The 14,480-nt window shown below is 40.5% G+C and overlaps 1 protein-coding gene across 2 annotated transcripts in view; it reads left to right on the forward strand.

Moving 5' to 3' along the window:
• LOC146060773 (interleukin-18 receptor 1-like) overlaps nt 1-14,038 on the forward strand; it is a 106,194-nt gene extending 92,156 nt beyond the window's left edge. For both annotated transcript variants that reach the window (XM_083174390.1, XM_083174389.1), the window contains 4 exons: nt 6,574-6,713; nt 8,273-8,434; nt 10,578-10,733; nt 13,196-14,038. In XM_083174390.1, the coding sequence (XP_083030516.1) occupies nt 6,574-6,713; nt 8,273-8,434; nt 10,578-10,733; nt 13,196-13,521 (784 nt within the window). In that variant the 3' untranslated portion in view covers nt 13,522-14,038. The remainder of the gene's footprint in view (nt 1-6,573; nt 6,714-8,272; nt 8,435-10,577; nt 10,734-13,195) is intronic.
• Nucleotides 14,039-14,480: the final 442 nt, after the last annotated feature.

Below are 14,480 nucleotides of genomic sequence, written 5' to 3' on the forward strand. Positions count from 1 at the left end.
GCATATCTGTTTCTGGCACAGTGGGGGACATACCTGGCACAGTGGGGGACATATCTGTTTCTGGCACAGTGGGGGCATATCTGGCACATAGGAGCATATGTGTATCTGGCACTATTGGGGACATATGTGTATCTGGTACTATTTGGGCATATGTATATCTGGAACAGCACTATTGGGGGCATATGTATATCACACACCCATTTCCCATGTGGCTACACCCATTTTTTGGCGCGCGCCTACGTCGCGCCCAACACAGTACAGCTTGTGGCATGAGTAATGTGTCAGGGGCATTAAAGTGTTTGTCATAATGTGTAAAGGGCATTATTTGGTTATTAGGCAGATTTTTTTTTTAAATGTTAGTAGCTCTTCAGGTGGTTTATTTTGCCACGAGTAGCTCACATACCAAAAAAGGTTGGAGACCACTGTACTAGGCTATCTGCCCTACTGAGATTTGTCACTTAACAACTCACAGACCCAGGCTACAGTGTAATATATATTTTTTGATCATCACCAATAGTGTGATCACATTTGTCTCACGTTATTACTGTATGTTCGTATGTTTTTGTCTTTATGTTTCTATGTGTGTGCAACTATTTTAATTGCATAATATTAAAAGCTATGTTTTCATTAATCCATCCACTCAAACCAAGGAACTAGGTTTTTTTTTGCCTAGAAATTTACCTTAATCTGAGACTGTACTGCCACTTTGGGTACACGCCGTAGTGTATTAATTATCTACGTCATATCACTACTGTTTATTATATGTAATTTTTTTTTTCAAAATAAGATTGCCCCAACAAAAAAAGAGATTGCTTTTTCTACCACCCAACCATACTTACCTAGACTCTCTGGGGTGCACCTCCACTACAGGTTTTTTGTGTAAGAATCTTCTTACAGAATACTCTATAACACTGGATTCTCAATACAACGTTGTTATATAAATCATAATAGTACTGATACCTGTGCACTGGTCTCCCGGTTCCCCTTTTCACCTTTTTACAGTGTAAATAAACTTTGACTTTTTACGGCATGTTTGTGTTTTTAATTGAGTATTGGTTCTATTGTGAAACTACAAGTCCAAGCATGCCCTTTTATGCCCCATATGCAAGTACTTGTGGTTGTCCAAGTACATGCATGCTGGGGAGGCTTGCTGGGATATTTTGTTCCACCGCAAAACCCAATATTATTTGTACATCTAATTTTACCCTGGGTGGCAGGGATAGGCCCGGGCTTCAGCCCTGGCTTTAAGTGGTCTGGAGGGGGGAACCCTTTTTTTGGGGGGCCCGCTCCCTCAGGGACATTGGCCAGGGCCGACCAATCACAGGGAAGTGGTTTAGCTGTGGAACCTTACATAACATGTGTCCCCCGGCTGTGGCATAACCCTGCTGACTGTTAGAGCCGGTTGCTGGTTTAAAAAATATGGGGGACCCCTACTTATTTTTTATTTTGTTGCCTTATCTTTGGAACCAGGCCAGGTTCAAGAGTCCGGTGCTGGTTTTTGAATTACAGGGGGACCCCAGTAACTTTTTGAATCAGAGCCGGGACTCTGATCTCCCTGCTATATTCAGATTCCAAAGTGAGTTAAAACATAATTTCTAAACTTTGACATAAAGACCCTTCTTCATTGATTTGGGCTCAATTTCACACATGAGCACCAGAGAACTGTGTGCTGAAATGACCTACTGTATGTTCTAGCCTCTTAGTGATAAATTAATATTGGAGATAGATAATCTCAATAGGCAATTAGCAATACATTTTATTTTTTGAACAACCGTTCTTTGCTGTGTGTAGCTTTTACTGATTTAATGTGTAACAAAAGTACCTGGTGGGCTCATACCCAGGATGGGGTCCAGGTCTGTATTGCCATGCTGGTGGTAATAATAATAATAATGGCTGCATGATGCCACTGCAATATTATTATTCCCTACATATTGACATTGGGCCGTATTCAATGCAGCCGGCGAGGATCACTGAAAACATGCGACCCTCGCCGATTAACCCCCATGCCGGCTGCTCACCGTATTCAATGTTCCGGGGGAATGTTCGCTGCCAGAGGACAGCGAGTATTCCCCCAATTACCGAGGTTTGCAGCTAATGCAGGGAGCCCGCTACATTTATCCACGAGCCTCACTGTTTTGGCGGCTGCACACGCTGTTTCCTCAAAGCTGTAAAAACCCAGTGAGGTGGAAACCGTGTGTGCAGGGGGGTCAGTTGAATACTGACCATACAAGCTGTAACAGCGAGCAGTCGGCACTGCTCGCTGTCACAGCTTGCAATTGTTTTCCATTTGCATTCCACCAAACACAGGGATGATCAGACCTGATCACTCATTTTCAATGCCGTAGATGACTGCGAGTAGTTAGACACCATCCAGACATAAAGAAAATCTGCGAGTAAAATGCATAAAAACCGCCAATGATATTTTTTTAGTCTGTGCAAATGTAAGTGTCTGACCCTTCCAAACTTTGCGACAGAGACAGGCTGATTGAGGCCGGCTCTGATGTCATGGACCCACCCTAAAAAACACCTGGGGCCCAATTCCATTTTTATAAAACTCCCTGAAAACAGCAGGTGTCCATCCCAAATGCAGTCAGTCAAATTGCTAGGGGATTGCAAATAGATCCTCTCACTATTTCTGTCACTATTTTGGCTTGTATATGCAGGTTACGATGACATTTGTTAATTGAACGGAATGCAATCAGTGATCAACTCTGAATCAGGCCCACAATAAGGAGTTTCACCTAGGAAATTGTAAGAGGCATAAAGCTAATATACTGTATATGAGCAGGGGAACCCAGAATAATGTACCTGCTAATGGTACTGCCTGATTAAATATGTGAATCAAGCTACATGCAAATGTCCTAAACTCTAGTTATTATGGTGAAAATCCAGATATAATTGAACTGGAAATCCGGATACCTATAAAGGTTGCAGTGAATTTGGGTGATGCTTTTCCTCTAAACCAGGACTTTATATCGGCAGCCATTATATTAAATTTGTGTGGATACCAGTGTGCCACCATTATTATAAGTGCTAAGAGTCACAGCAGTGAGGTATATAAAAATAAATTAAAAGTTAAAACTATGAAGTGAGCTTAAATCAGGTGATTCCCTTAATTAGACTAATAGAAAAGCAGCTTGAGAAACTGAAGGATCAGATGAAACAAAGCAATCCTGATATGTATGTTGAACTTGTAGATCATTCCCTTCCCCAGGACTAAAGGGTTATTAACATATTTCAATTGGATCACTACATTTTTGCGTCTATACTTCATCCTAGGTTTAAGCTGTATGTAATGTCTTTCTTGCCAACTGACAGAAGTCTTAAGAGATGAAAAGTCATCTCAAGTGGAACTTAACACAATGACGTCATTTGTTTCAGTTTCTCCTAGAACTGCTGCTACCAGGAAAAAAATGACCATTCTCAATGATGAATATGAGTAAACAGCACTCTAGAGTGGCACAACAATTGACTATGCTCATTTCTAAAATAATTGCCCAACAGTAGTGACACCTCTACAGTGACTCAATCTGATAGTCAACATTTATAGATTGGTGGGTGATTATTTTAATATTAGTGTACAAATGAGCATTTCAGACAGTCCCCTTGACTACTGTGAAAAACCTATTTGGAGCCCTTTGAACAAATTCACTATGCTTTATTAAGTTGCCCACCCCTAAATTGCTGATCCTTCTGTGTACTTAGAAAGGGTTTTACCCACAGCTTAACCTTTTAATTAAATCGGCATAAGATGCAACTTCCTAAAAAAAAAAGGGCAAAAGACTATATCATAAAACTGAACTACAAATTCTGTGAGCAAGACATTTCACTCCAATAACATCAATGTACAGAAACTTCTGTAATGGTGAATTTCAGTGGGAATACATTCATATTGATTATTTTAACACAGATGAGGATCATAATCTTCTCACTGTAGAGAAGATATAATTAATAAGAATTAGAAACAAGGCTGTTAGGTGCATTAAGCTCATTGGTAGCTTATTTTGTTGGGGCAAACAAACCAAGCACTTCAGCCAAAAAAGTGGTAGTCCCTTTTTCTGAAGTACTTGTCTTCATAACTGTGCATGTCCTTTTTAATAAAGATTCAAAACCAGAACACATGAGGGTAGTTTTTCAAAACCAAACCTACAAAAATGAAATCAGCACCAAAACAAAAACATGGGAGTCAGTTCACATCTCTAGTCTAATTTACACTGTACAAAGTGGGGGATTTGTGATACAATTTTGCGCTGGATAAACCAGAGCTGCTTGGTACACCAAAAAACAAGTTTCACCAAAACTTGAAGAGAAGTAAATACAAACAAAAAAAGATTCTTAGTGTCCCATGCGCTGAGGTGATAAGTGTAAGAGGTGGACTTACACTAATTTTGACAACAGAGTCCACAACCATATAATGGATCCTGATATGCCCAGGAGATTCTGTTGTTAACTCCACTGTTCAATTGGAAACCTTATAGAAAGAAATGAGACATCGTGCAGCACCTTTTTTAAAAGGGGTACAATTTGTTTAAGGATGCACTCACAAGGATAAAGTAATATATTGCATATAGTCACCAGCCGGTGATAAATGATGGGGGGATCTCACCCATTCACAGAGGTATGACCAAAGAGAATGCCAGATATAGCCCAAGGTAAATCCTGATGTGTCCAAGATAATGCGTTGTTTGCTCCACTGTTTTCAAACAGCACCCTTATCAAAAGAGATGAGACATAGTGCAACACCTTTTGTATAGGGGGGTACAATTTATTAATAGATGCACTCACAAGGATAGGGTTACATAAAAGCATATCATCACCAGCCGGTGATTCAAGACGGGGGGGATCTCACCCAAAGCCACAGATGGATACACCAGACGATATAACGGATAACCAGAAATATAGGTTAAATATTTCTGGTTATCCGTTATATCGTCTGGTGTATCCATCTGTGGCTTTGGGTGAGATCCCCCCCGTCTTGAATCACCGGCTGGTGATGATATGCTTTTATGTAACCCTATCCTTGTGAGTGCATCTATTAATAAATTGTACCCCCCTATACAAAAGGTGTTGCACTATGTCTCATCTCTTTTGATAAGGGTGCTGTTTGAAAACAGTGGAGCAAACAACGCATTATCTTGGACACATCAGGATTTACCTTGGGCTATATCTGGCATTCTCTTTGGTCATACCTCTGTGAATGGGTGAGATCCCCCCATCATTTATCACCGGCTGGTGACTATATGCAATATATTACTTTATCCTTGTGAGTGCATCCTTAAACAAATTGTACCCCTTTTAAAAAAGGTGCTGCACGATGTCTCATTTCTTTCTATAAGGTTTCCAATTGAACAGTGGAGTTAACAACAGAATCTCCTGGGCATATCAGGATCCATTATATGGTAATTTACACTGTGCATGTGTCACAGTCGTGATTCAATTGTACCGGAAATGATTGGTCTCAGAAATGATTTAGGAATGTATTGGGTGTTCCTGAGTCATGACAAAGAGGAGGATATGGAAATACTTATTACAGAATTGTCCACATAGGAGGGGATATTCAGGGGGATAATCGGCATCTACCATAGGGCTGCTGCAAGTTTCAATGGTGCAACCAATAATGAATTTAAAGAAGCACCCAATGGTAGTTAGGTGTCTGCAGATGCTTAGTGTTAGATGCTCAGGCCGTGCACAGAATGATGCAAAAATATAAACTAGGGAATGATTTGCAGAAAAAAAAGGGGGGGGGGAGAGAACCACAGGCACAACCAAAGCTGCTGTACAGGGAGTGTGTAGGTCTCCCAATTAATAGTATACAAAGAGAAAGGGTGTACAGCGCTAGGTTTAACTGAAAGAAGTATACACTACCACATGTACATAGGTATATAACATTTATTATACAAGGAAATAAATTGAATGAGAGCTCTCATAAAAACATATATATAGTAAAATGGTATAATAAAATCAATAAGACAGAGGCTCTCTGATGAGAATATAGCTCCACAGTGTGTGCACCAGCACATTAATAGTTACCAGGTGGAGACGGAGGATATGTACGGTCTCCTTGGTGATTTGGCTGCATAGAGTAAGTCCCAATCCGGATGTAATGCCCAGTAAGTCCAGGAATCAGATGGAGATGGAATAGGCAGTCCTTAAGGTATGTAAATACCAGGCATGATTTTGCAAATGGCTGCTGAAGAGTAAGGTCCTGGAGGGAGATGAACTGGTCCGGAAGTAAAGTGCAGGATTTTAGTGCAGTCTTGGTTGGTGCAAACAAGGCAATAAAGTGCAGTGGAGTGGTGAAGTAAGCTGCTCAACGCGTTTCGACGCTAGCTCGCGTCTTCATCAGGAGCTGGGGTATATCGGGGAATGATTTGCAGTTGTCTTTGCATGAAGCTGCAGAAGCAATACCATCAAAAGACGCACATACAAATACTGCTTTATTTGTTATACAATGCTATGCACGCACTGGTACAGGAATACAAGCAAATAATTATGAATATCACAAAATGTAAAGAAGAAAATGTACAATACAATTTGAAACATTGATAATATAAACACATTTTATATTACAAGTTACAGAGAAGAAGAACAGACTCTGAGCACTGAATTACATCTAATAAATATAAACACGGATGATATAAAATACCCATATCTTTGTAAACTAGTTTCATCTTTTGGTGAGGAAACAAAAACATATCATTTTAAATTTAAAGGTAAGATTTTCTATTTTATCATGTCTGTTATCAACATTGCCTGCAACTTAGGGCCTGATTCAGAGGTTACAGTATGTTAGCTTGATGTTGACGCACATCTCCAGTAGTTAAAGATGTGTGCATGAGCAGATGCTGCAATGCGCATGTGTAGAACTCAGTCTGCGACATTGCTGTTTGGGGGTGGGCCAGCAAGGTACGGTGTTTGACAAAACGGTGGGGTCGACCCCATTTTGTAGGCGCCTTCTGATGCAGATATATTGGCATCTGCCATCTGATTACACCAGACACCCTCATTACCCTGATGCCGTTTTATTGATGGCGCATCCTTGGTCACAGATTTCTGCAGTGTGCAACTTACAACTGAAGATGCCTCCTGTGGCTTTTGCATATTTTTGCACCAACGCTGCATACAAAGACGCAGCGGCAGAGTAATTAGCACCCACTCTATGAATTACCCCTTTAATAATGACTATTGCAAATTTAAAGTTTCAGCAGGGCTTTGATAAATACATTATGTCATAACAAATATTGGTACTTATGTAATATCTGGGCTTCCGTTTTTCTTAGGAGACCGCGTCCCCTTGCGGGGCTCGCTGCGCTCGCCACGCTTCGGGCACGGTGGCTCGCTGCGCTCGCCACACTATATAAAATCAACTCCATGCGTAGTTGGATAGTAGGGGTATGAAAAAATGGGGTGTATTTAACATGGGAGCCCAGATAATACATAAGTACCCAAATATTTAGTTAACAATAATATTTGCTAGAATCAACTATACAAGGCCTAGAAAATAAAAATGTTGTATATTGTTCAGTATTGCTACATGTATACTTGTCACAGTAGCGTTTTGAAGTTAAAACCAGCCATGGTCAATGCACTCCCTCATGGAAACACTCCTATGCTCCTGCTATATTGTAGTATAGCATCCATGACCAGAAAGGCCCCTGAATACTGGGGTACTTACTTGGGTATTAAGTGAGAATGTCATTCTTCTTTGCTTTACATTTATACTATAAGTATTTTTAAGTTATTTTAAAATTATTTGTATTCTTTTGTTATTCTTGTCTACTGTAGTAAAACTGAATTTGTAATTTTAAATGTTGCTTTTTCACCAAAATATTGACTTGTATTATGATGTAATGAATCTAGTTAATATATTATTTGATTATTGATTACCTGATTTTGGTTGGGTCATCCTGTTTTTTGGCTATTGTAGCCCAGATTACATATTTTGGTAAGAGGGGGCTTGATTCCTTTTATCTTAAGTACTGACACTTCCCTAACAGTTCCATACTGCTTGGCTCTCATTAAGAGTAATGGACCAGCTTGACATTGCAGAAGTATCACATTGACAATCGGATCTATAAATTACCCTTCTCAGCATCAGAGATACTCTTGTTTTGCATTCTATTTCTTTTTAAATAAGTTGGGAAGCCCACCATTTTCCCTTAGGCCTCAGAGATTGGGTAAACATTGGCACCACCCTTACCTTCATGTTTACAAAGTGTGATATGTCTTACCTGACATACCTGACATTCCTGTGTTGTTTTTTTCTTAACAGATAAGAATCCAGACATTTCTAAGAGTACCTTCACAGCTTCAATTGTTGCATCGATTACTTGTTCTTTCTCCACTGTGTTTCTAGTTGTTTTATGCATTTTGTTTCGAATAGAAATTGTTTTATTATATCGCAATGTAACAGGACTGGATGAGACCATTGGAGGTAAGCAGTGCCTAATTAACCAATAGGCTGATGAGGCTGGGGGAGAGTGCCCTGCAGGTAACAGCCGAGGTATTAAATTAAGGCCTAATTTATTCCATGGTTGTTAGCCATCATCCGTCCTGATGTACTATCGGGGGTAAAGTTCCTAAGGTGCCTGCCAGATGGCTGTGCCAGTGTAACTTATTGATGGGATATTATTTTGTGTTTACTGTGCTACAGTTCCAGCTGGTCAGCCTAAAGGTAAAGTCTCCTTTACACGCCACATGCTTAGATCATACATGCCAGTTGTATAACCTTTGTTACATGAACATGGGCAGTATGAATGGCAAGTCCATGAGCGCCCATACACGTGTGTTTAGCAGCATTACAAGGGGAGCTACATGTGTATTAGCTTAGGGCACCTGGAACCTTTACTTAGGCCCTGGCGGTAAGTACTGCAGCCTCAGAGCTGTGAGGCAGTAATGCTAACCATTACACCATCCATGCTGACCATTCTTATTCATTCAAAGAAGTCAAGTACAGAGCTCAAGAAGATGCCAGATAAGTCACATATCCTGGATAATGACATACTGTAGGCAGAGTACATTTTTGGATTACTTTGCTTTTTCTTTCCAAAATTAGAGTTCCCAGCATCAAAATACTGTAACTATAAGGAGTACATTGACTAAGATCGAATAGCTACAAATAAGCGATTTTCAGAAGGAAATCACAAATCGGAAATTTACTGAGCACCAAGCTCGGACGATTTTGCTGAAATACAAATAAAAGTCACAGTAGAGCACACAAGTATGTACTGTATAAATATAGACCAAACTCGGCTGAACGTTCCATAGGCACCGAGTCAACACATAAATTTACTAACATTCGTATCAGCAAAGTCAGACGATAATTTAGTTTAAAATACGAATGACAAATTCCTGTAGATCAGCTTTTGGCACTAGAGTTTGCAGAAGCTTTCACCAATCAGTTAAATCCGTGCAAGGCTTCTATGTGTAAAAGAAGTGTTAATAAAGGCTTTGGGTCCTCCCTCCTAAGCAAAACCAACCAGGGGCTCTTGGACCACAGGAAATACAGGAAAAAATTGAGTAGGGGTCCCATGTATTTACAGAACCAGCACTGGGCTCTTGGACCAGTCCTGGTTCAAAAAATACAGGGGACTAGAAATCTAGGGGTCCCCCATATTTTTAAAACCTGCACCGGGCTCCATTAGTCAGTAAGGTAATGACACAGCCAGGGAGCATGTTTATATCGGTCCCTGTGGCCATGGCAATTAATTCCCCAACCATTGGAAAATATGAATCCTGAGAACATGGCAGCTTAGTAAATAAGCTTGTTCTCACACACAAAAAAAAAAAACACTAGATCATGTTCGCAACCAGCTGAGTTGCTCTTGGCCAATACACAGGAGCTTAGTTAATTCAACCAATAAAGCAAAAAAAAGCAAGTAACTTTGGTGGTATTCAATATAGGATTCAGACTGTTGGAACATTCCGAAAGTCAGAAACCTGTCTGTTTTTGCTGGTTCTGACACTAACTTGCCAGTCGGAATTCAACGTTTCTTACTGTCGAGTATCATAAAGTCTGTGGATCGGCCAAAAGAGACGCAGACTGTCGGAGAACAGTTGCAGATTTTTTGAAAATGGTCCTAGATTCAACAACCCACGGCCGTTTATTGACAAAACTGTTTCATCTACAAAAAGAGAGGAAACAGACAGCCTTCAATGCTGTCGGAAACCGCAGAATTAAATAGGTGAGTGCCGGTATTTCCCCCTGCAGGAAATACCGGCACAGATAGAATACTGCCCTTTGTGTCTATAACACACCATGTTGTAATGCATGGGAGAGAAAATAGCCCACAGATAGACAGCTTTTATTTTTACATTGCAATTTTGAGTTCAGTTTAAACACACCTCACCCAATCTTACTCTTTGTGCATATGTTCTGCCCCACATGCAGAGCAGTTTGGCTTTGCCCAATTGCCTACTTTTTTGCAAATCTGCATTATACCCATAGTACACAATGCTTTGCTAACACTAGCTTAATATAAAGAGAAAATACATTTATACTATAGTAGTGTGTGTACTTTTCAATATCTGATTAAAACTTTTTGTCATATAAAAAAATCTAACTTTTATTTTACCAGATGGAAAAAAGTACGACGCTTACCTGTCTTTTGAAGGTCATTCTTGTACTAAAGCAAAAGAAAGAGACTTTGCATTCCAGACTCTTGCTCCAATTTTGGAAAACCACTTTGGTTATAAACTATGCATTTTTGAGAGAGATGGTGTTCCAGGAGAAGGTGCCAGTACATACTTCTTCTACTTATACTTTTACATTTGAAAGGAATTGAAGTGAAAGACTAAATACAACAACTACAGGGGGAGTGTTCCACTGGCGAAAAATATTGTATGTGCTGTACATACCACTGATGGAGTATGTACAGCTGCTAGAGGTGGTATGGCTAGCCACATCCATAGAGACATGTGGGAAGGGCAGTATTTAGGTGACTACAGTGCTTAGATGTCAAATTGTGGCCTGGGGTGAGCTCACACCATAGCACATAGTGCCAACCAATCAGCTCCTGTCATTTTTAAAACTCAGCCTGTCACATTGCAGTTAGGAAACAGGTTAGGGTTTGGTGCATTGCCTGTGGTGGATTGACCAACTTTAATGTCTGTCGTTATCAATGTCTTTGAACCAAGTCCAAACCTGTTTCCTTGACATGACGTTATCACTGTACATCTCAACTTTTTAGGCACACATTAATCATCAAACTATGGAAGCTGCTTTATAGACATATCCACCATCACTATGACTTTTTTAAAAATGTATTGTATGGAGTCTCTTTTAATCTTCAATAGCTGGTAATATTTGTGTCTAATTTATGGTGGTGTGATCACAGACAGCTGCAACTATTGCTTACAGCCTCAAGGCAGAGGAAAGGATTGTCCTACTGTAGTGAATTACAGAAATGCCACCCTATTCCTCTAGCTCTTCCCAAAATCAGCCACATACCACTATAATAATAGTGTGACAACCATAATGCACCTAACAGAACTACCCTGCCTAACATTGGGGGTTATTCTAGTTCATTCTTTCTGACAAAATCCTTCTTAGATGGACAAAACCATGTGCACTGCAGGTGGGGCAGATGTTACTTGTGCAGAGAGAGTTAGATTTGGGTGGGGTTTTTCTTCAAAGTGAGATCTATATTGCAGTGTAAAATCATGCAGTCAGTATTTTCCCAGCACAGAAACAATATAACTCACCCAAATCTAATTCTATCTGCACATTTTACATCTGCCCCCCTGCAGTGCACATCTAAGAAGGATTTTGTCAGAAAGAATGAACTAGAATAAACCCCATTGTCCGGGGCATGACTCTCAGCTACAGTTCCAGGAGAAGGAGGATCTGGTATATACAGTAGCAGCATGGGATGGGTTAGGACTAAGAGCCTGCTTCACAAGATCATTAGCTCCTGCCTAACATGGTGTATGGTGGAAGCAGTGCAGAGAGAAGTTGGGAGTCACTCTGCAGCCTCGGGGTAATTGGTGGTTCAACGCACATCTAATCAGACACTTGCCTTTTAACCTGGGTCTTAAAACCTTGTTTGGATTCATTCACACTACTGGTGACCAATGTTGAACACAGGAATAATCATGATGCATAGACGGGTCATTTCTATCCACACATAGCCAAATCGCAGGTCGGTTTGCATGCACAGGAGAAAACCCGTGTAACTTGGCTTTGTTTCATAGGATTATGATATGAGGTACAGACTAATGGTCATAAAGGGAAGCAGTGGTCTACCTGCTCTGGCCTGGCAGGAAATTAGAATGAAGTAGAGAAAATTACATACGCGAGATGTCTTTTTACCAGTGGCAGCTCCAGGGTTGTGGCTACAGACCAGTCCAAAATTCAAATAGGGAAACCACTGCCAGTGAGTTCCAGCCAGTGATGTTTGCGAGCAATTGGGTTGGCGGTTGGTGTGGTTCCCCTATTAGAATTTTGGACTGTGCTGCAGTTACAGCTCTGGAGCTGCCACTGCTTGTTACTTTCCCTAGTGAGTACTGATATATTTCCTACCATATGTACACACAAATACTCAGACTATTGATAATGTTTCATCAGGAGTCAATTAACCCACCAGAATACCCAGAAGAAACCCACAAATGCAGTCGGAGAATAATTAAACAACTCCACAATGTTAGGTCCACAGTGATGGAACTGGAGAACTCAGTAATGCAAACCATCCATGCTGCAAAAAGTATTTACTCTACACAGAAACAAAATAACTCACCCAAATGTAACTCTCTCTATACATGTTACATCTGTCCCACCTGCAGTGCACATGGTTTTGTCCATTTTGAGAACAAATTTGTACTGCGATCAGATCTGAATAAGGGCCTTAGTGTGCAATTTAATTTAAAACAAAATGCAGATAGAAAAACAGTAAACATTAGAAACTCCTCCAACTTCCTACAGGCCTATCCATATCAACTGTCCATTTTGCGTCAGTCAAAGCTTTTGAATATGTAAATGTATGTAGCAAATAAATCAAAAAGGTCAAAAGTTACCGGTTTACTCAACATCATTTGTTTCATAGCTATTTCATAGCTGTTTATTTACATTCAAATTTTCTATAAACATAAAAAACCAACAACAATTATGTTTTTGTATATACTGTACTAACATACATATTGAAAAGTATTCTCTACACAGAAGCGATGTAACTATAGTATGTATGCTCCTATTTCACAGCTTTGGTTGATGATATACATTTGCTTCTGGAGAAAAGCAGAAGACTGATCGTTGTCTTGAGCAAAAACTACATTTCTGACAAAGCCATGTATGAATTTGAGAGTGGTTTGCACAAAGCAATGGTGGAACGGAAGATCAAAGTTATCTTGGTTGAGCTCACACCTTTACAAGAGCTAAGTGGGAAACTGGAATCCCTGCAACTTCTCAAAATGAGAAACAGGGTTAAGTGGGAAGGCGATAAGTCTCAGCCACTGAATTCTACATTTTGGAAAAAAATCCGGTATCTAATGCCCGCCAAGCTGGTGCAATCAAAAACTCAATTTTAAAATGAATTCAAAATTCTAAAGAAAACAGACGTGAACAGATCCTGCCATTGGTTATTTCAACATGGATTTGGTATTTACAATTGCTGATTCCGGACTACAGTTTAACCCTTTGAGTGCCAAGTGAATTTGTCAAACTAGGTGTAAAACTTGCCAATCAAACATTTTTATTCATCATAATGGTTTATCTTATATAAGAAATATAATCTTTTTTTATACATTATTTTTTATTTGAATTTATATAACAAATGTTAGTGACACTGGCAGTTTTAGTGAATATTTTGAACATCTTTCACAGAGATGTTGGCAAACATTGTTGTTGCACTTTTCGGTACTTGTGTAGTTTCACGGCGGCAGCCGACGCTACATTTGAAGCTACGCTAATAGCGTAGCCCAACGGCTGCCTTACTTGTGTAGTTTTATGGCGGCAGCCTAAGCTACGTTATCAGTGTAGGCTGCCTCCGAGAAAATACACAAGTAACTACTGTACTGATGCCGGGAACTGCATCTCTGTCGCCGGCGTCCCTGGCAAGTCTAGTCAGCGCCTCTCCCTCACCGCCGGCGCCAGCATGATCCCCTCTCCGTAGCGGAGAGGGGATCATGCTGGCGCCGGCGGTGAGGGAGAGGCGCTCCATCTGTTTGAGATGCAGGAGCGTCTCAGACGCTTCAGCAATGAGACGTTCCTGCGTCTGAGTAGCTATTGCGGCAGGGTACAGCAACCCTGCCGACAGGGTTAGGGGTTCAGTAGCGCGTGTGTCTCCTGTCCAAAGAGGTGGTGTGGACGCAAGTGCATCTCATTTAAAATGAGGGAGGCATTTGCCAGTGCTCCATATTACATACTGGCAAACGCCTCCTTTTCAAACCACCACTATCAATGGCAGCCCGAAGCGTGGCGAGCGGTGGCGGTACGTGTCCTCCGACCTTTTCTTGCATCTGCAATGGTCTTGTGTTGTAAACCATTG

This window comes from Crinia signifera, chromosome 2 (genome assembly GCF_055691185.1).
Source record: "Crinia signifera chromosome 2, ASM5569118v1, whole genome shotgun sequence".
In the NCBI taxonomy this organism is placed as follows: Eukaryota; Metazoa; Chordata; class Amphibia; order Anura; family Myobatrachidae; genus Crinia; species Crinia signifera.